General features: G+C 35.5%; 2 protein-coding genes and 1 long non-coding RNA gene across 4 annotated transcripts; 1 reads left to right on the top strand and 2 right to left on the bottom strand.

The window, feature by feature from the left end:
* Positions 1 to 4,136: 4,136 nt before the first annotated feature.
* Positions 4,137 to 10,237, bottom strand: LOC107787370 (putative E3 ubiquitin-protein ligase LUL4). 2 transcript variants are annotated; one of them, XR_012693542.1, is made up of 5 exons: positions 9,537 to 10,237; positions 6,915 to 7,422; positions 6,300 to 6,452; positions 5,272 to 5,374; positions 4,137 to 4,276 (listed from the first exon to the last, which is right to left on the bottom strand). XR_012693542.1 is itself a non-coding variant. In XM_016608924.2 (4 exons), exons 1-4 carry the CDS (start codon positions 10,088 to 10,090, stop codon positions 4,266 to 4,268), a joined length of 1,176 nt encoding a protein of 391 aa, XP_016464410.1. In that variant the 5' UTR covers position 10,091; the 3' UTR covers positions 4,137 to 4,265. The 2 variants fall into 2 exon arrangements, 1 of the variants encoding a protein (XP_016464410.1); XM_016608924.2 differs by lacking the exon at positions 6,300 to 6,452 and having other exon boundaries at positions 9,537 to 10,091.
* Positions 10,238 to 11,343: 1,106 nt separating this feature from the next.
* Positions 11,344 to 15,653, bottom strand: LOC107787368 (uncharacterized). The gene is made up of 2 exons (XM_016608923.2): positions 15,146 to 15,653; positions 11,344 to 14,814 (listed from the first exon to the last, which is right to left on the bottom strand). The coding sequence occupies exons 1-2, from the start codon at positions 15,651 to 15,653 to the stop codon at positions 14,780 to 14,782; spliced, it is 543 nt and encodes a 180-aa protein (XP_016464409.1). The 3' UTR covers positions 11,344 to 14,779.
* LOC107787369 (uncharacterized) lies at positions 12,840 to 23,291 on the top strand. Its single transcript, XR_001648383.2, has 3 exons — positions 12,840 to 12,978; positions 13,101 to 17,136; positions 22,942 to 23,291. It is a non-coding gene; the product is annotated as an uncharacterized LOC107787369 (long non-coding RNA).
* The last annotated feature ends 230 nt before the right edge of the window (positions 23,292 to 23,521 follow it).

The following is a 23,521-nucleotide window of genomic DNA, read 5'->3' as shown; positions in this document are numbered from 1 at the left end:
CCATCATCAGTAGTTGATCAATAGCATCCTAAGACTAATTCTTAACTGGCTAGTCTATACTGCGCTTTACTTTAACGACTAAAATTTCATTAAAGTAAAGTGCAGTATAATACTATATTTTAGATAGAAAAGTAACTTTTTTTTAAAACTATAGAAACGTATTTGAAGTCCAAAAAACTTGCCATTTTGGTTTCCGACACATAAATAGTATAGTTATGCAAAATAGTAGAGAGAAGCTGCTACCATATGCTCTGAACTCAACAATATTAGAAGTATCTCTTGTATAACGTTAGTGGATGGCAGAGGTTTCGATTTGATGGTCAGAGAAATTCAAAGTATAGTCAATCGAGATAATCACTTTTTCACTCATAAAATTATCAAAAGCAGTTCCAGGTTGTCAAGTCGAGCAAAAAATTAAGTGTACTGTACTGTACTACTATTGCCAACTGCATACTTTTAGGCACCCTTTACACCCCATGGTACTGACTTAGGTTTTTATAACGTAGTAGACTCTTATGTATATTAAGTACTATAACATATTACTTTTTCTTATCTCATGGTTAAACGTTCCTAATTGGGTTGAAATTCCTCTACATTTAATCAAAAAGAATGAAGAATCTTTCGATAGAGCTGTTTATCTCATAGAAAATTTACTTGGCATGAATTTAAATTAATGAAAATAGTAAACTTCAAATAAAGAATGATTAAAGATACAAAATATTTGTATTAAATTAGCGAAAAGTATTTGTCCAGTTATTTGTCAGACGTTTTTCACTAGTTTATCCGACAACCATCCAAATTCACTTGATACAACCAACGCAGATTTTGGCGAACTTGGTTGCTTATCATATACTAGTATTAAAAATAATTTTTACTCTATTTCTTTTAAACGATTTTGGAAATTAGTACCCTGATTCATCTCAGCTTTTTAATTTTGATTTTGGAAATTAGTTCATATCAACAGCTCATATGCCACCAAATTTGACTGTTCTTTTAGGTATATGAAAGAGATGTAAGCACCATTAATTGTAGTTATCACAATTATCGAAGTACTATTCGAGCTAGTATTTGTACTAATCAAGTTCGTTTAGCAAACTTCATTATTATTATAGCAGATAATAATAAGAAAGTAAAGTTGGGAGGTCCCAGCTGGAGCAGATGTAAGGTATGATTTATGAATTCGTTGGAACTTAATAACTTTGATTTTGATTTTATATCATATCTAAGAAATTTACTGAATAAGTAAAAACAATAGATATCGAACCTAATAAAATAAAAAAAATTGTGGTAGAATTTTAAACTTAAACCCATAAATTATGGCACAAAACAGAGGAGTGAAGAGACTAGAGAACAAGCTAGACACGAAGTCCTGCCTGTCTTTGGATTTATAATTAAAACAAAAGAGAGAAAAAGCAAATGCCAGCTATTCCCACATCAATAATTGAAATGTTAGTAGTAGCATGTGTAGAAGATGATATTTGACTTAAACTGTGGTGGGTTTTTTTGGTACTTGAAAGCTCAGTGTCCTGCTGCTTTTCTTGTTGTGGGACCCACCTTAGTAACACATGCCGAATAAAGTTTATGGATTTTGAATTTACAACCGAACGCGTTATGCCTTAAATAAATATATATATATATATATATATAATTAATTTTTTAATACTAATATATACTATGAGATTTTTCCGAACCCGTAAACAATACATTACCTCCGCCTCTGCCTTGTAATATTTACGAATATATATATAAGCAGTGGAGAAAAATTAGGAAATGCCGGACACTAGGAAGGAGCTAACGTTTGTGGGTAATGAAGAAACGGACAAGTGGTCTCGGAGGAAACGCGTTTACTGTCGGGGGACAGTGCCTCACTGTTGCCACTGCTAACTTCACGCCAATCCTTTTATGGATTAGGTTTTGTATCACAATCCAACACACGCACTCAATGTGGAATCTATTTTACATTATTTTATTACTTACTCCATTTCAATTTCGTAAATAAAATACATATATTTACGAAAAAATTATAATGTATGTTTGTGGTGTATATACATTATAAATCATATATTTTTTTTAGGAAAATTCATATATATATATATATGCATATGTTGTTTATATATGTCTTTATATTTAATTATATATCATCGATCCATTCCATAATAATTTTTTTCCTTTTTACACATGGACCTTTTTATTTAACTTAATCCTAGCAAAATTATATATTTGTATATTCCAATGGAATAAAATACATATATTTCGTGAAAAAATAATATAATATATGTTTATGGTACATTATAAATCATGTGTTTTTTAGGAAAAATTATGTATATATGCATATGTTATTTATACACTTATTTATATTTAAAGAGATATTATAAATATTCCATTTATATTTTGCACTAAAATAACATGTATATTTGTACAAATTATCCGTATATAAATAGTATATGTGACATATTTTTTTCTTCTATATACATATTAGTGGCATACTAATATTTTAGATTAAATTTTATGTAAGGTATATGCTAACAATATACTTTGAATAATATCAATATAATAATGTAGTATGATGTATATATAAGTTATATATGTGATATATATGACATATTGATGGAATATTTACATTGTAAATTATCACAATATAATATACTTGAAATATGTTAAATGTATATTTTTAGTTAAAATAAAATTGTACAGAAAAAAGTTTAAAACTCAAAAAAGAAAGAAATACTAAAATTCTCATTGTGTAGAGAGAATTATTTTTGAGATATTCTTCTTTCAGAATCTTTGATATATTTGGGTAAGTGTTATTTATGGAAGAGAAAAAAGAAGTTATAGAAGAGTGAGAGAAAAGAAAATGTAGTAAAAAGTGTATTAATGTAGAGGGATCCCTTAGTTAATGGAGTTATCAAAATGAAAGTGCTAAAAAAGTAAAAAAAAAAAAAAAAGTGCTGTTTTTTAAATAAACAAAGTCTACTATCATTTATGATAATAATTTTTAAAAAGGGACCAAGCATGTAAAAATCTGAACAAGCTATGAGCCTGATTACCTTGACAAACTGTGCTTGTAAAATACAATGTAACAACCCTTATCAATAAAAACACCTATTTGTCCAATACACGACTACCTTACCCCTTCCCAATTTGGTACATCTGATAAACCCACCGTCAAATTTGATCTCCTAAGTCCTAGCCCTTGTAAATAGGATTTCTCCCTATAAATAATATTCGTCTGTCTTAGTTAGAGAGTATGATATTGGCACAATGAAGCACCAAATGGTTCTACTGGAGAATATTTTGTTCTCTTAAAACTGTATGCATGAGTACATGCAATATCGGCGTTCCAAAAGTTTTTGGTCCAATATCAGTTAGCATACGCAACTCTACATATCATTATTTGGAGAACACAAAACAATATAACTCTCTAAAAGAGTACTTTCCATAAAAATAAAAATTGTAAGTTTGTAACGACCACAAAAATAGCTTTAGAGGACTTTCATGTGAATAAAGTGGATAAAGAGAAAATTCATAACGTGAAAACGAAACATAATCTTTTGGTTCTTCTCAGTGTCTTATCAATATCCCACACTCGTTATATTCTTTTCCATCTTTGACTCTGCAGTGGAAAACCAAAAAAAGGGGAAGTGGAGAAGGAAAGTAATTCTCTACTCAAACTTAAAGCGGAATTGAACTGCCATGTCCAAAGCATACTTTTTCCTTTACTACTGTCAAGAACATAAGCAACATGATCCAGTGATACGTCAAAGTTCAAACCTTGGGATCTGCACACAACACTTTTACTTTAACGTCATTCAAAATTGTCGCCCTTCTGCACAAGAGACCAATCCTTCCCATTCAGACAGATTCCTTATACTTTCAGACACCATTTCAGCCTTTTGTCTTCTCAAGATCCTAGTAAAGCCAAAGCCAAGATTCATCTTGTGCTTTTCCCCCCTTTTTTCTCCACTTTACTTGTAGTACAAATATTCCCACCCCTTTTTTCTTCATCACACATGAAAATAAGAATGAAAAGAGAATAAAAGAGTAAAAACATTGGGGTTCTCAAGCTAATTACCCCTCAAGAATAAAGGGATAACTAAAAGATGTGTCTAAATTTTCCTTTAAGAAAAAGGTGAAAATATTGGCAAAACTTCTATTATTCACACCATATTATGTACAATCTCTGTGCTATACAATCACAGGCCGAATATTAAACCAAAAACCAAACCTTGGACTTGTTACAATTCTGGCTGTCACAACATCCCAGCTTATGATGCCACTACAAAGCAGAAAATGAAAAAAATATGTCAAGGTTGAAGACAGAAGAGATAGAGCCACTTGCATGAATCATTAGATACTGCATAACATTTCCGTGTTCATAAGGTCATCTCCAACCTTGCCCCCATCCCCCCCATAATAGGGGAAATATTTGGGGGAATTTAGCTCCAACCCTCCCCCATTTTTGTCCCCAAAATGGGGGATGAATAGTGTTCCCTCAAATATGGGGGTACACTATTCATCTCCCCCCATTACTATTCATCACTTTTTTATTATTATTTTATTATTTAATCTTTTAATTTATCTCTTTATATATACCTAATTATGTTTATGTAATGTCTTTATAATATTAATATTATATCTTAACTTTGGTGTATAATTTTGATAAATTAATTTTCGTGCATTTATTATTTTTATGTAGAAATGGTAGTAGATGAAAATCAACGATTTCAAGAATTTTTATTTCGACATAGAAGAATTAAGGACAAAGATGCTCATTTTGCACTTCGTAATGCATTAATAGATCATTTATGGGAGAATACTAGAGGTTTAAGTTGAATATTTATCTAGTATTTCAAATGAATTTTATCGTTATGTAATATGTATTTAATTAATCTTGTATCGCAATGATTTCACTTTTATTTGAATTATTAGTTAATCTATGATAATTGCTTACAAATTATATTATTTAAAATTTTATGGAATTGTTTTAATTACGGAAATTACAAATTAATAAAAATAAAAGATGGAATTTGTTTAATGGAAATTAAAAAATGAAATTGAAATGAAAGATAATAATATAATATAGAAGAATTAGAAGAATATAAAAAAGTTTGGGAAAAAAAATGGGGGAATGGTTGGAGTAAGTTGTCCCCACCCCATTTTTGGGGACCAAAAATGGGGTAAAGTTGGAGATGCCCTAAGAAATACTCCTATTTAGATTAACTCTGATGGCAATAAGCAATGTAACCAAAACTTATTATTATCTAGGTTTACCTTCGTTGACCTTAATCTCCAGAAGTTCCTCAATGGGTTGGCGGCATATAGGGCACTTATTTGATTGATGCCTCAGTGCTTTGGCGCACTCACTGCACAAACACTGCCATTTTGAAATACCAGAGTTAATGGACATCAAAGAGGAAAGAAATTGAGAATATAAGAGAAGGCACAACTTTAAAACAAGAAAACTTCCTGCTGACAGACTATACCTTCACTTCATTCTCTTGCTTTCCTATATTTTATCGTTTTTCATTTTTTATTTAATGTAAGGGCAATTAATAAGTCCCTACAGGAACTCAAAGGAGAGATCAGATGATCAAATAAAGCATCCTAAAAAAACTACGACATTAAAAATCAGCAGCTAGCATTTAGTTCCGTTGGTTTTAGAAACCCTCAATATATCTCTCCCACTTCTTGCAAATGTCTAATGCTCATAAAACATAAAGTCTATTTCTCTTTCTTTTATTAATCACTCCCTCCTTCCCACTTATGTCACATAATATAGAAGAAAAAAAAAAAAGGAAGTTGTCACAAATTATTACCTCGAGTTATTTACAATTTTGAGAATATTAGCCTATTAGGTAGTGTTTAAAGGAAATGCTAAAGCGGAAAATGACCTATAAAATTATATAAACATTAGCGTCTTCACGTGAATATATTATTACAGATGGTCACCTTCATCTGCTGAAATAGGTCAACCTTTAGCTCCACAAAATTTTCTATAAAGTGTATAAGCAGGCACACAAGGCAGACATAGATGTGTCACATAGATTCACATAGTCCACTAGGGAGGGTTAGTCATGGCAAAAGCTTCAGAAGGCAGACTAATAAAGATCACATCTCGCTGGCAGACATATTTCTTTAGCCTTAAACTCTTCTGACTAGTACTCTACTTGCTTAATTCAGTATTGTGAGAGACCGTAAGTACAATTTTACATACATTTCAGATTTCTAATAATTATATATCCAGAAGTAGTGAATTTTTTTAAGCTTTTTCAATGAGAAATAAACGTAGAGGTAACAACCTGTTAAAATTGATCAAAAGCATTTGGTAGTCATTTGACCCCTCTTGAAATTCGAGGGCCTTATCCCCAACTCCAGCTCTGGAGTTCATTATATTCCCCAATGTCAACCTCCAATAAAGACTGAACTCCGGTATGTTACTGGGAGAACCAAGTCTGCCAAATTGCAAAAGCAATTATTGGTTTGTTCTTCTTTTTTGGGTTAATTTGTTGTTCTTAAGTAATGAAGCAGCATCTATAACCTAAAGATTCATACAAGATTTTCAAACTAGAAGCAAGACCAACAATGAGTGAATGTGCGGGTGCAGACTAGAGACATCAGGAATGGTCAAGTTTTTCCAAAAGTCTACTATATCATCAATGTTCACAAAAACCTATGGCCCATCATATGCTCCAGTAAACTCCATGAGAAGAAGAGCCATCAGCCCTTCTTTTTTTTTTTTTTTCCTTTTTGAGAGGAACGCCTTTACACAAGTGTAAAATCCAACACTACTTCTGAACAGGTTACTGATAAAAGTATGAGCCAAGAGTAATATGCACCAGATTCTCTAGACTTATCATATATTATTAGCTTGAGATATTGAAGAAATAAATCAACTGTCAAAGTAATGACCATACCATATGCCTACATGGCAAAACTGCTGTGTCTTTTGGCTCAGTCATACAAATCACGCATTCTTTTCCTGACTCGTCATCATTGACGGTAGTTTCATCTGAATTGCTGATACCATAAATCTCTCGCAACTCATAGCGAACTCCTTCAATCCATAAAATCTGCTTGATCACTTTCACTTGAAAATGATCCTCATTATTCTTCACTAGCACAGCTTCAGTTATTTGTGCATGGGGAGACTTATCTAGTGATTGCTCATCAAACTTCTCATCTGTTGGTGTAGACGGAAAACATGACTCCGCTGATATAATAAGCGGGAATATTTCTTCTCCTTGGGTTGGCTTTGATAAGTCATTGACGTCAAAAAACCCGAGGTCAATTCCAGTTCCTGAAGGCTGGCAAAACTTTTGGCCCAGTCCTTTTTCAAATGGTATTTGAACAGGCTTGATTTCAGGATATACAGGACTGAATTTGCAGTTGGCCCCTTCCTTCGCAAAGTAGAAAATGGTGATACTGCAGGCAAAGGACAAAGGAAAAGAAATAAATGTTATTCTAAATTTTTTGGTCAAAATAATAGTAAATGCTATTTTATGAAACATCAACTGAGTGCCAAACTAGGATAGCATAGCACCAGCATCACTAACATAAGTAAGAAGCAATCATTGGAACCAAAATGCCAACAGAGCATATTCTAAAAATTAAGTAAAAACTTTTCGAACAAGACTGCGAAATGGCTGAGAAACAATCACATTATATATAGGTTCATGAACAAGATTCATTGCCAAACCTCAATCAGAAATACTCACGCAAATTTAGCAGTGTCACAAAAGAGAAAGATCTATATTCTGTTCTGCCAGACCCAAAGAACTGGCTCTTCACAAGAAAATAAACACAATTTACTCATTCCTATTGCACAAGGCCCTATCAAGCAGAGGCGGAGCCAAGATTTGAAGTTACTGGGTTTGGGATTCTAACATTTTTATGTTACTGGGTTCTTCTAAAGTAAGAATTTGTACTTATTCAATAAATTTCTTAAGACAAATATATGGTTTGGACTAAAGCTACTAGGTTCGACCGAATCCGTTGTCGAAGCTCTAGCTCTGCCGCTGCTACAAGAACAGGGAGAAGCCAAACAGAGAAAATGCAGGAACTTCATTCCCCTATAAAACTTGAAGAGAAAGCCAAAAGACAACTGCTCCATTGACAGGTTATTTGTGACTCCAAAAAAGAGAGAAGCCTGCTCAGTACGATGGCCTACTTAAAAACCTATTACTTAAGAAGGATTTGTTATGCGCCACGTACCGAAAACCTTCTCATAGAAATACAAAAATTAACCTGACTGATCTTTTCGTCGGAGATGTTCTTAATTTTAGATAATGAAAGCACTCAATTATTACTAACCCAAAGAAATATGACCTCTCTGAGATATACGGTTTAATAATCAATCAGAATGTAATGCGCATGTCGCCATCCAGGAATCTGATATTTGAAAAAGTGTCTGATCCAGAAGAACTTCCAAACATCTATCTATTTGTGGGGTTTGTCCTCTAAAACGAGGGCTTAAAGAAAAAGAGGAAACAACAATTTTCTTATACAATAATAAAGAAGTACCTCAAGCAAAATAAACTCAGATTTTTATGTCAATTGATATTTCACAGATGATCTCCTTAGACTACATACAAACCAACCAGTAACAGAGCTAGTATTTTCACTAAGGGCGGTCAAAATATCAAAATATAAAGAAGTAAACACACAAAGAAGCCAAGGGATTCAACATACACACACACACACACATACATATATATATATATATATATATGAAAAAAATGACTAATCTACATAGTATAATTTTCCGGCGAATAGGTGCCTATTGACTCCCTTTGGACAAGGTAGCTCCACCCCTGCCAAGCTACCATACTAGTTCAGATGTTAAAACATTATTAGCCAAGAGTTTAGCTCAATGAGGCTCACTGAGCTAGCTAAGTTATTATTGTGGAGACCTTGAACTTAGAAGTTTTTATCTTCAAAAGTTATTGGCAGACCTTCAAAGCATTGTCATGTAGTTTTTGCCGAACAAGACAAGAGGATGTAAAAGAGTAACTCATAATAGCTTCAATTAAACTTTTGTCAAGCCTTGGGATCAAGACTCTCACCATAACTACTAGAATATCATTCCATAGATCGATAACACAAAAAAATTGCCTAAATTAAAATCTTACGTAAACAGTTGGATCAGGCTTACACAGCTTTACACAATACTATCCCTTCGATCCCTGAGTTTTAATCTCATATAATAATAGAAGCAAAATAATTGTTATATTATCGAGGGATCATAGTTCTAATCGATACCACAATATCCATCAAAATAATTAAATCAAAGCCAAATTAGACATAATTCAGTCAAAAACTTACAGCATTTTTGCAGCCACTACATAAGATCATTTACAGAATTACAGATTCCTCATTAATTTTCAATTTAGTCATGTTTTTGAATCCTCCATGCCAGGGTTCCTTAGAAGCTCATTTCCATAACAAATTACAGAGTAGTAACTACACAACTCAAAGGCATAATAATTAATATAAAAATGAACCATGAAATCAAAGCAAGAGGGAAAAATGATTAGTACCTTCCATCAACAAGGGCATCAAAAGTAAAGGTAACCAAATGGCAATCCTTATTGAGCTCATCGAGTTGAATCCGTATAGTATCCTTATGAACATTAACATCATTCTTAATCTTCTTTGCATTTTGGTGATCCACATACGGCACCACCGGCAACGGCGCTGGCGGAGGTCTAAACCCACCCCCCCATCCGTTATTACCGTGAGGATGATAATAAGGAGGGTAATGATTTTGAAAGACTACAGGCCTACTACTACTACTACTACCATAACTGGACTGATGATTGAAACTGAAATGGTAATTATAAGAATTTGAAGGAGGTGGTGGTGGAGGGTAAGTCGGGACTACGTTATGGCGTGGAGGCGGGGGGAGTAAAGGATAGGGGTTTTGCGAGGGGGGAGGTGGTGGTGTTGTAGTTGGAGGAAAGGAGTAGCTTGGGTGGGGAGGTGGTGTAATAGGAGGGAGGGGCGGAGGAATGGAAGAAGACGGTGGCGGTAGTGGCGGAGGAGGGTGGTGGAGGTGATGATTTTGTTGCCTTTTACTCAAAGAAATTCCCATTTTTCTTGCTTAGGGAAGAAGAGGCAGAAGACGAAGAAAAGTTTTGAAGAAATCAGCGGAAAATTGGAGGAGGAGATGGATGAAAAATGTGGGACCCACGCGGGAAGATTTGGTCTGATCAACGTTTAAGGGAAATGGGTAGGATGTTTAGGTGTTGAAGAAAAATTAAATAATTTGCATTTGTACAAGAACTTGATTTTTTTTTTTCCAGCGTTAGTTTAATAAAAAAAACTCAACCTCTTCTTTTAAAAAAAAACTTTTTTTTGCAAATTTGGCTATTAAAGTCGGTAGTGAAATTAAAACGTCAGATTATGATTAATCCCATATTATGACGACAAGAACATTACCTTATGTTAATAATTTTTTTATATTGTTATTTTATGTTATTTTGATTCTAGAATATGTCAGAATTTGACATTTCTGTGTTCTAACAATGTATAGAAGTATATCTTTTTTTATTATAAATTATTTTACCTTTTTAAATAGAAAAAAAGGCGTGATCTTATTAAATCGCATTTCTTTTCGTCTTATTAAATTGCAGTTGTACTTGTAAATTTAATACTTCTATAAAGACTTGTGTTTGAACAAAACAAAGAAAAATCTAAATAGTATATAAAGTAGGTATTTAACTTATTCAAAAGGACTAAGCATTTAGTCAAAGATATAACTTTTCTTATTTATGATTTTTCTCCAACGAGGATTATTGGCATTCTTTTCTTCGCTGCTGGCAATTAAATAAAATAATATTAATATTGTTGAAATGCCATTTTGACCAAAGATCAAATAAAACAATTTGATGGAGAATTGAGGATCTCGAAGCCTAGTTTTGGGCTTCGACGAAAGAAATGTAGTACATTATTTACTTCTCATTAGGTTTTAATAATCTCTTAAATTAATTATTAATTATCACGATTATCACGGTTCTATTCCGGTTTATTTATTCATCATTTTGCTGTATAAATTATTAGAACTATGAGTAGACGGTTGAAGAAATGAATGTGTTTACCTCGAATAAAGAAAGTAACAGACAAAGCTAGCAAGATAAACCCCAACTTTCTCTCTCTAGAAAGTAGATGACTATACCACCTATTTCCACTAGCCAAACCACCTCAATCCCACCCAAATCACCAAATATTCCAACCAATACTATGACAAGCGTGAGTCGATCAAATGATCATAATCCTACTCCCCTAGGAGACTCTCTCACGGAATTGAAAAGAAACAATTGAAGAGAAAATTCTAGAAAACTTGAATGAGAAGAAATGATTTCATTGATTGTCCTGCTGCTATAATGTATTGTCTATATATATATATATATATATAGCTCAACTAAGAAGTAAAAATATATATTGCTAGTGCTACGTAAACTCATATTGGCCTAGTTGTAACAAAAATATAGACTAGTATAATTAAATACACATGTGCTCCTGTACAGCTGTCTGTGTCCATGTTCCTGCCAATCTAGAACCTTCCACGTGCATCAGACTTCATCAAGTAGAACTAATTAAAATTATTTGGTCAAGTTTAAGTCTCCTTTGCCTCTACCAAACACTTCCTCACGGATGTGTATTGACTCAGATTCATCACTGGCAACACCCCCCCCCCCCCGCAAGTTGGAGGGCGGGGCACGAACTCCCAACTTGCAGAGAATAGAGCGGTGAAGAGGGCCGGCAAGAGCTTTGGTGAAGATATCAGCGAGCTGACCGGAAGAGGGAACGAACGACAATGAAACCAGGCCATCCAAGAGCTTTTGACGGACGAAGTGACAATCAAGCTCGATATGCTTTGTCCACTCATGAAAAACAGAATTCTTCGCAATATGGATAGCCGCCTTATTATCACAGTGCACTGGAACAGGTAAAGAAGGAACAACAGAAATGTCACCAAGAAGATGAACTACCAACTGAGCTCTGCAACAAGGCACCGCATAGAACGGTATTCAGCCTCTGCCGATGACAAAGAGACAACTGCCTGCTTTTTGGATTTCCAAGAAATTGGGCAACCACCGAGGCTAATAAATAACCCACTAACGGAACGTCGAGTATCAACACAAGATGCCCAATCAGAATCGCAATAGGCAACCAACTGAAAAGAAGGATCTTTAGACAGAAAAATGCCTAAACCCGAATCTGCCCGAACATAGCGAAGTGTGTGAAGTGCAGCCTGAAAATGATCTTGGGTAGGAGATTGCATAAATTGACTCAAAGATTGCACAACAAAAGACAAATCTGGGCAAGAGTGGGTTAGAAAGTTAAGCTTGCCCACCAAATGCCGATATGTTGAAGTATCAGAAAGAGGAACACCAGAAGCAGAGGTAAGTTTGAGCGATGAGTCCAGAGGAGCAGAGACTGGTCTGGAATGAAGGCAGTTAAAATCCAACAGTAACTTAATAGCAAATTTACGCTGGGAGACAATGAGGCCATCAGACTCGCGAAGTAATTCCATCCCAAGGAAATAATGAGCAAATCCCAGATCCTTGATACGAAATTCAGAATCCAAAAACTTCTTAAGGTCAAGTATCTCAATAGGACTGTTCCCTGTGAGGAGAAAATTGTCTACATAAACAGTGATAAGCATAGAAAAACATCCCTGGTGCTTGTAAAATAGAGAGTAATCATTTAGCGACACAATAAAACCCGAGACACAAGGGCAGTAGAGAGGCGAGCGTACTATTGGCGTGAAGACTGCTTAAGGCCATACAAGGATTTACGGAGTCGACAAACATGATGAGGAGAAGGAAGAGACATTCCAGAAGGTGGCCTCATGAACACCTCTTCATCTAAATCACCGTGAAAAAAAAGCGTTATTGACATCCAACTGAAGTAGAGGCCAATCACGCTTAATAGCGACACTAAGGATGCACCGGATAGTAGTAATCTTAACTACAGGTGAGAATGTCTCTGTGTAGTCAATACCCTCTCTCTGAATGTCACCCTGAATTACCAATCGAGCTTTTAGACGCTCAACAGAACCATCAGACTTAGTCTTAAACTTGTAAATCCATTTGCAGGGTAAAATCTTCTTTCCAGGAGGGAGCTCAACCAAATCCCAAGTTCTATTAGTCTCTAGAGCTTCGAATTCTTTGGCCATTGCATCCTGCCAACCTGGATGGAGAGTTGCCTGATGGTACGTGGAAGGTTCTTGGACATGGGTAAGGTGTTGAGGATATTCTGATTTTGGGTGGATAAAGCAGTAAAAGAAAAGGAATGTAAACAGGCAACAATAGGGGAAGGAGATGGAGAAGCTGTGTTGCACATATATTCACTTAAGTATCCAGGTGTGTGCCTTACTCTGATGGACCTCCGTAGTGTTGGACTCGCGACAACATGAGAAGGAGAAATAGCAAGTGGAGAAGGTATAGGAACAGACAAGGATGATGCAGTAGATGTAGGAGATGTGGGAGATGTAGGAGAGGTGGGAGATGTAGGAGGGGATGATATAATAGATTCAGAGGAAATAGGAGTAGGTGAAACAGAAATAGAGGAGGAATTCAAAGGAGACGAGGTAGGAACTGGATGTGGGAAAGGAGAAACAAGACGAGTAGAAACAGAAGAAATGACAGATGAAATAGGAAGAGGAGAATAAAAAGGGAATATGTGTTCATGGAACTTAATATTTCGGGAGACAAAGAATTGTTGTGATTGTAAACTCATGACTTTGTGGCCTTTCTTTCCAAAAGGATAACCAAGGAATACATAAGGTGTGGCTCTAGGATCTAATTTATTTCTCCCATAAGAGAGCGTAGAAGCAAAACACAAACAACCAAACGATTTTAGGAAGAAGTAATCTGGTGGTTTATCAAATAATTTCTAGTAAGGAGAAACATTACCCAAAATTCTTGAAGGAAATCGGTTGATAAGGAGTGTAGTTGTTACCAGACAGTCACCCCAAAATTTGATAGGTAAATTGGACTGAAATAATAAAGCCCGACATATTTCAAGTAGGTGTTTATGCTTGCGTTCAACCACACCATTTTGTTTTGGTGTCGCTACACAAGAGGTTTGATGGAGAACACCAAGAGAGGAGAAAAATTGAGAATGTGTAGTCCCTGACCCAAGCTCATAAGCATTATCAGATCGGACTTTCTTGATTTTGACATCGAATTGTCGCTCTACCATGGCAAAGAATGCTTTGAGGATAGGAAAAGCATTTGACTTAGTGGATAACAATAATGTCCAGGTACATCTTGTAAAATCATCAACAATTGTCAAGAAGTAACGATGACCATTATAAGTAGGCGTAGAATATGGACCCCAAGTGTCTATATGAATGAGGTCAAATTTTTGTTTAGAAGTTATATAGCTAGATGGAAAGGATAGTTTTGTTTGTCTTGCTTTTGGGCAAATTACACAGACTTCATTTTGTTCAGAATTCAATTTGTGAGGTATTCCAGGAATGTTACTCATAGCAGGGTATGGTAAATGACCCAAACGTTGATGCCACAATTTACTCAAAGTGCTACAATTCATAGAGCAAACAATTTTATTCATTGAATTAGCTTCAGTTACAACGTCGCTAGAAAGACGTCCATCAAAAGGACTTATATTGAAAACATCTGAAAATAGAGATTGTGAAGAACTACATGGGACACTAGGTTCAACAGAAGTAGTGGAATTGACACTGACATTGGAAAGACTAGAACTAGAACTGGGAGCTGCATTGTCCAACACATAGAATCCATCAGTGGTCTCACCAAACACGTGTAGCCTCTTCAGAGAAGGGGCCTGTATGTAACAACCAAATTTGCTAAAAATCAGTAAACAATCAAGTTGAGTGCACAACTGTTGTACAGAGATCAAGCTGTGTTTAAAACTTGGTACATATAGAACATTTATTAAATCAGATTAGGAGGAATAAGCAATTTTCCAATGGCAATAGCTTTAACTTTGTATCCATTTGGTAGATTAACATATACAGGTTTTGACAATTCTTTGGTTTCATGAAGGAGTGAAATATCATAAGTCATGTGTTGTGTGACCCTTGTATCAAGTATCCAGGGATTATTAGGAAGTTTACTGAGGTGAGAGGAAAAAACATACAAAGCAGCTATCATACCAGCCATGTTAGCAGTCACATTAGCCTCAAAATCCGAAGAAACTCCTTGACCTGCATGAAGATTTTGAAGTAAATGAATCAGTTTATCACACTTCTCCTTTGAGAAGCCTTGCACTATACTCATGGGATTCACAGTCAGGTTAGTCTCAGAAGAACCTCCTTCTTCATTTCCAAATGCTGCATTTGCACTCCCTTGTGCATTTCTATAAGTCCTCTTCTGCTTAGTGAACTTGAAAGAGGGAGGAAATTCGTGCAACTTGTAACACTTTTCAATCAAATGTCCTGATTTCTTACAATAATTGCAAAATATTCCACCTTTACGATTCTCAAAATTGCCTTTCTGGGCATTACCTCTATTTTCCCACTTTGCATTTTGAAACTTTGTACCTACTACATTGAATGAAGAGGTTTGTCCTGAAAACTGTATAGAAGCATGAACTTCACGTTGCTTTTCTTCATGCAACAGAATAGAGTAAGCCTCATTCGGAGTGGGCAAAGACTTCATCATAAGAATGTTTCCTCTATAGATGTATAAGCCTAATTTAATCCCATCAACAACAGAATTAGCTTCTGATTTTTCGTCGCCTTCAAATTCCTTGTCTTAGCTCCACATTTACACTCACATCCACAAATTTCGAAAATGTTAAGAAACTTCAATTCGTCCCAAATTCGTTTGATTCTAGTAAAGTACGTGGCTATATCATCAGTTCCTTGCATAATACTACTAAGTTCTTTTTGCAATTGAAATAATTGAGTTCCGTTTGACTGTCCATACCTTGTCTCTTGTTCTTCCCAAAGTTCCTTTGCTGTAGAGGAGTACAAAACACTATCACCTATATCTTTGCTTAAGGAGCTAAGAAGCCATTGGATTACAATATCATTGCACCGATTCCAGTTCTCAAACTGAGCTGATTTCTCATCTGGTGTTTTGATACAACCGTTTATGAAACCTAATTTGTTCCTCACAGATAAAGCTATCAACACACTTCTCCTCCAAGCTCCATAGCGGGAACCATCAAAAACTTGAGATACAATGGTCAAACCAGGGTGATCAGTCGAACTCAAAAAGTATGGATTAGAATAATCCATAGCACTAGCTGGAGAAGTCACGTTTGATGGAGAAGAAATTGTATTTGTTGTGCTGCCCATTCTCAGAGAAAATTGAACAAAAAAGAATTTGAAAAAAAATCGAACAAGGATTATTGAAGAGAAGAACAATGGACTCGTAGAATCAATAGGAATCGGAAATGGATTAGAAGAGAATTGATTCACGTAATCTCGATCTCCATCACTGATCTGATACCATCACAAAATTGAAAAGAAACCATTGAAGAGAAGATTCTAAAAAACTTGAATGAGAAGAAATGATTTCATTGATTGTCCTGCTGATGCAATGTATTGTGTGTATAAATGTATATATACAACTCAACTAAGAAGTAAAAATGTATATTGCTAGTGCTATGTGTCAAACTCCTATTGGCCTAAAATGTATATTGCTAGTGCTACGTGTCAAACTCCTATTTGGCCTAACTGTAACAAAATATAGACTAGTATAATTAAATATATATGTGCTCCTGTACAGCTGTCTGTGTGCATGTTCCTGCCTATCTAGAACCTTCCACGTGCATCAGACTTCATCAAGTAGAACTAATCAAAATTATTTGGTCAAGTTTAAGTCTCCTTTGCCTCTATCAAACACTTCCTCACGGATATGTATTGGCTCAGATTCATCACTGGCAACACTCTCCCTCTTTCAAAGAAATACTCCTCACAGACCCCCCCCCCCCCCCACTCTAACCTAATAGCACTATAGGGGGGATGTCTTCCTCACTGCCTATACGCCAAGAAGCGAAATTAACAACATCAATTATATATGCAGGACACACATTTGGAGGAACCTGTAAAGGAAGGCTACTGTATTAGCCTATCACCAGATGATCTCCGGCGAATCTACGATCCTTGGAAATATTGAATCATCATCAAGCTCTTAGGTAAATGAATTCTACACCACTACCTAAAGAAAAAAATCTAGGACTTGTGAAAACTTTTCGAATTTTTTTCATTAATTGACCTGGGTGCAGACTACTATATTGCGAAATTCTCTAAGGGAGAGCATATGGTGAAAGCTTTATAGAAAGGCCCTTGGTTTATTAATGGCTATTTTTTATCAGTTCAAAAATGGGAAGCTAACTTTGTTGCTTCTGAGGCAAAGCCTCTCTCTACGGCAATATGGGTCCGTCTTCCCCAGCATTCTACAGAATTTTACGATAGTTTAATCTTGTAAAGGATTGGAAACACGATAGGAAAACTGTTAAAGGTTGATGAATGCACATCTGCTACTCTTAGGGGAAGATATGCAAGGATGTGCGTGGAAATCCCCATGGATATTCCTTTTAAGTCTTTTATTTTTATTGGCTCTCATAAGCAAGACATTTGTTATGAAGGAGAAAAGTTCTTGTGCAAAAATTGTTGTAGATTAGGCCATGTTGCCCCTCAATGTCATTACTCCATTTAAAACAAAATGCCAAGGCACCATGTATCCCCACCAATTTTGAAAATATTCAAAAGCAGGAGTAGGAGCCAATGGAGGACGACTGGAAAACAGTCTCCTTTGCCAAGACAAAAAGGAAGCTTACACGATCTCCTACAACTTCCACTCATAATCAAAATGTCCCAGGTATAAATGTCAGAATTTATGATGCTGATACAAATAAATATCTCAACACTCAAAAGCTTAATTACGTGAAAAAATCTACTAGTGTTTAATATGGGAAAGATAAAAGGAAAATCCAAACCACTAATGAGCCGTTTTTCCTTAACTCTAATATGATTAACAACCAATTCTTTAGTCTAATGGAAGAGCCCATGGTTTTGGAGTATAACCTCTTCTAAATTTGATAGTATCCCTTCCACCCAATGCATGCCCACTTTGCATGACACTTTGTAAAATTTAAAGCCACACGTGGACAACAACATGCAACCCTCTACTATTAGCTCCCAATCATTAACTAAAAATTCTACTAACAAAAATCCTTTGCTTAATCATCAACCTCTTAATAAAATAAATTCTAGCCTTAATTGTATGGATTTTTCTCCAGCAAACACCCCATGCACTGACACTATCTTTCCCGTTAATTCCAAAGCTCCTCTAACTCCACTAGCCAACAAGCTCTCTGAGGTATGCCAAATGGACACCTCTCACGACCAAGTGTCACAAACCAAATCCTCCAAGGATCTTGTTAACTCCCTTACTCTTCCCCAATCTGACCCAATACAAGTAGAAAATTCTGCTATAAAGTTTCCTAGGGAATTGTCTAGAACCAATTCCACTCGACCAAAAATCCTTAATATAAACTCTGCCACTCATAAAAATGCCAAGATTACCAATCTCATCAAGGAGGAGAAACAGACTTCTTCAATCCTTCGTTACCAACACCTCCCAACACAATGAACAACCTTCCCCCACTTCCCCCTCATCTCCTAAATCCAACAGTTTACTACACCTCTCCACCATTTCCCCAAAACTACCAACCCCTATCTTGGCTAGAAGCAGGACTGATGGGCCATGCAATCACGTTCAACATGGACATCAATGGCCAGGACACGGTCCTTATAATCCAGAACACCCCTTATCTTGCTCAACTAATATCGGAAGGAATGAGGCTAGCCATGAACAATTACATGAACCAAATATGGATCAACAATGTCCTACATCCCTTGGCTCCAACAATGAATCAAAATCTTATTCAAGCCATGCAACAACAATGAAATCTTCCTCCCTAAGCAAACCCTCAAGTCCCACAAAATCCACCAGTAGAGCTTCCATTCTTCATACTGGAGGAGCTTTCCCAAATCAACCCCATTTTTATCCCCTGGGACATGCATGCACATGCAAAAGCCTAGAACAACATTCCAATGCATATGGGAAACAATCCCCCTCCCAATGTGCAAGAACCAGTAGAAAATCACCTAAAATAGGAGGAAGAAATAGATCCTCTACTTATGAAATCGAGTGTGGAATTTGCAAACCTAAACAAAGTAAAAGTACTACTATTCAAAGAGATTCTGAGCAAGAAATTCATCTTCAACTGCCCTCCTTCAATGTTCAAATGCTCAGTGGACATAAAGCCTCTACGGGACCCAACTGTGGGAACCCATACAATGATCTTAGATCCATGCCAAATGAGGACCTCAAACTCCAACTTGGAGGAGGAAGAGATGACTCAACCCAACCCGCCAACCAAGAATGATGAGATCCACTAGAATCATCTTCTGGAATGTCCGTGGTGCTAACAATGACGACTTTTACCATAATTTTAGGGACCTAGTTGACACTCATAGGCCTTGCTTAGTTGCTCTCCTTGAAACTAGAATGGCAACGTATGGTTCCCTTCTTAATGATTTCAATTTCTCTAAGATGATCGAAGTTCCCTTTGAAGGCCAATCTGGAGGAATGACCATTCTCTATGACCATACCATGGTCACAATTCATAATTTCACAAGGAGGGGTCAAGAAATTCATGCAATGATATAGGTACTTCCCTTTCGCTTTACTTGGTTATTAAGCACTATCTATGCTAGTACTAATATTCATGCTAGTGACTCTATATAGGAAAATCTTATTAATATTTCCAATAGCTATAAGGGAGGATGGTTAGTGGGTGGAGATTTTAATGACATTACCATGTCATCCAAAAAATTTGGAGGAAGAATTGTCAGTATTTCTAGGACCTCTAGGATTTGGAACTTTAACAAATATAGACTTATGGACTTAGGTTATAAGGGTAGCAAATTTACGTGGTCCAACCATAGGAAAAGGTTTAAGGGTTTAATTATGGAAAGACTAGATCGTTTTTTAGGTAATGAAGACTGGGCTAATCTTTTTCCTAATGCCACAGTAACCCATCTTCCAAAAACTTACTTTGGCCACAATCCTCTTCTCTTAAACCTTAACTCCTTTCCTCGTGTAACTCTTTGTAAACCCTTTAGGATAGAGAATATTTGGTGCACTCATCCTAATTTTGTCAACTTAGTTCGTCAAAATTGGCTTAATCATAACCTTTTAGAAGCCACTCACAATTTTACTATCAACATCTCCAAGTGGAGTAAGGAAACTTTTGGTGATGTCTTTAAAAGAAAAAAGAGAATTCTGGCTCGTCTTAAGGGTATACAAAACTCCCACAATTATACTCATAGTTCTTTTCTCCAAAGCCTAGAATCTTCTATGAGAAATGACTTCAATAATATCCTAAAACTAGAAGAAGACTATTGGAAACTTAGATAACGAATTTCATGGCTCAATGATAGGGACACAAACAAATTTTTTTTCCATATAAGTGTCTCTAATAGGAGAAGAAGAAATCATGTCAGCTTCTTTAAAGATGACCAAGGGAATTGGGTTGACAATCATAGTGATATCCTTACTCATGCTCAAATTTTTTTTGAGAATGCCTTTACAACTTTCCACTGCTTTACAAATAAATCGGATATTTTCAGTGGCCTTGTTAGTTTTGACTCCTTAGACCTCTCACCACTAGACAAGCCCCTTTCAAACAGTGAAATTATCAAGGCTATCTTTTCTTTTAAGCCTTACAAAGCAATTGGTCCATATGGTTTTCACTCATTCTTCTATCAAAAATACTGGAAATTTGTCGGGCCTAGTGTTACTTCCTTTTGTCATGAAATCTTCACTTCCTACCAAATTTCTGCCAATATTAATTCCACTTATTTGTGCCTTATCCCTAAGATACACAATGCTAATAATCTTAAGAACTTCCGACCTATAGGATTATGCAACACCAACTATAAAATCATCACTAAAATTATAGCTAATAGGTTAAAACCATTCCAAGACCAAATCATCAGCCCCTTCCAATCCAGTTTTCTAAAAAATAGAAGAGCTAGTGATAATGCAATCTTTATTCAAGAAATCATCCATAACTTCAAAAAAAGCTCTAGTAAAAAGAATAGAATGATCCTAAAAATTGACCTAGAAAAGGCTTTTGACAAGTTGGAATGATCTTTCATATGTAGAACCCTTAAATATTTCAAAATTCCTCCAAACCTGTCAAAATTAATCATGTCCTGTATTACCACGTCCAGTATGGCTGTTATTGTGAATGGTGCAAGGAGTGATTTTTTCTATCCTAGTAGAGGTATTAGACAAGGTGACCTCATGTCTCCTTATATTTTTATTCTCTACATGGAAATGTTATCACGTTATATTAATTTCCAAGTAGACATTAAAAGATGGGATCCAGTTACCATTTGCTCAAATGACCTTCCTCTATCTCACATTTTCTTCGCAGATGACCTAACCCTTATGAGTCACATCAATCAAAAATCTTGCACTTTTATTAAGTCTGGCCTTGACATGTTTTGTAAGTACTCCGGTCAAAACAGCAACATAGCCAAATTAAAAGTTATTTTTTCCAAAAACTGCACCAAAGACATTAAAGTTGCTACCTCTAGTTTCTTTGGTATAAAGAGTAGTAATTCTTTTGGAATATACTTAGGATTCCCCATCCTGGATTCTGGTCCAAAATCGAAAGACTTTCATTTTATTATTGATAATATGTGAAACCGTCTAGCAAATTGAAAAATTAATTGTATTAACATGGCAGGTCATACCACCCTTACTTCATCAAACCTTGCTAGCATTCCCAATTACATAATGCAATATACCCTTCTCCCAGAAAAAATCCTTAAAACCATTGACAAAACTTCAAAGAGATTTTATCTGGGGATCAAATGATTCTAAAAAGAAACTGAACCTTCTTAAATGGGATACCATTACTCTAGGAAAAAACAAAGGTGGCCTTGGCCTTAGGAAAGCTAAATCAAAAAACATAGCTCTCCTAACAAGCCTTGCTTGGAGATTTCTAAACTATCCTTACACCCCTTGGGCCAAAGTTCTCACGCAAAAATATATATCTTCCCCTTCTTGGGAACCAAATAACAATGGTTTATTCTCTACATCTTCTTGTTCCAACCTCATTGAGACCAACGAAACTCCTTCGAAAAACTTTAGTTGGATCTGGAAAACTCAGTGTCCCAACAAATTAAAATTTCTTCTATGGAAATATTACCACAATAGACTACCTTCTAGATCCTACCTTCATCATATAGGAATTAACGTAGACAAAATATGTACTGTATGTCGCCAAAACGAAGAAGACATCCCCCACATTTTTATTCACTGCATTATTGCAATTTTTTTTGAAAAAACCTTAACATTAGTATTAACTGGCCTACTTCTAAGGATAACCTATGGGTAGACAAATTAAAAAATTCTAAGTCGTCCATTTCATCTACATTGCTCACTTGGTTCCAATTATTTCCTTTTGCAATTTGGAATCTCTGGCTAAATAGAAATAATAACCTTGAAAACAATACTTCTAATCATGTTTTAATCTCTTCTGTTATCAAGCAAATGATTGAATTTGCATTACTAACTACTAGAGAAAGCTCTCCCTAAAAAATATTATTTGCAACACTCAATAGCACAAACCCCATGCTGGTTGGTTTAAGCTAAATATAGATGGAGCTTTCCACCAGAATCGCGCAGGAATAAGAGGAGTCATAAGAAATAACGCAGGAGAATGGATCATGGGATTCCAACAAAGAGTTCAAGATGTAAATTGTACACATGCTGAAATTCTGGCCCTGACTAATGGCCTAGGGTTTATCTCTCAACACAATATATGGCCTTGTGAAATAGAAACTGATTCAACACAAGTAATTGATCTTTTAAAAGAGGGCAACACCCCTTATGATTTTTTTACTACAACATGCAGGTACTTGATCTCCTAGAAGACAAGGAGATGGTGATCCGGCATAACTTTAGAGAAGGAAATGAAGTTGCTCACCTGCTAGCCCAGGAAGGAGCCAAACAACCAATGCACTATAGTTTAGTCTGTTATGTTGTAACCTCTACCTTTGTTGAGTCCAGGAGGCTGGAGGACAAGGAGGGTTTTTCTCCAAAAAATAAATCTGTTTGTGAAAGTAACTGTAAGAAACTTGCCAAACTTGGTAACCTAAATGCCTTATATGGCCTTTCATCCTTTTGTAATGATCCACTAGATCTTGTAATGGATGTTACGTAGTCTTTATCAATAAAATTATTCTAGTTTCCCAAAAAAAAAAATTAAATTTGATTTGTGATTTTAAAGATACGTGTTTTAGTTCAATACCAATTAATAATCAAGAAAAATAAAGTATAGATGAAGAAAATAAGTAAGATCAAACGAGAAGATATGTCAGTCTTGGCCTCGAGACGAGCTAGAACAATAAAGCAAGAATAGTAAAATTAAAGGACAATTCTGATGAACAATGAGCGAAAAGTATGATAGTATATTCTTTGCCAATGATTACATG

Source organism: Nicotiana tabacum, chromosome 7 (genome assembly GCF_000715075.1).
Source record: "Nicotiana tabacum cultivar K326 chromosome 7, ASM71507v2, whole genome shotgun sequence".
Lineage (NCBI taxonomy): Eukaryota > Viridiplantae > Streptophyta > Magnoliopsida > Solanales > Solanaceae > Nicotiana > Nicotiana tabacum.
This window is presented reverse-complemented; position numbering and strand designations above follow the sequence as displayed.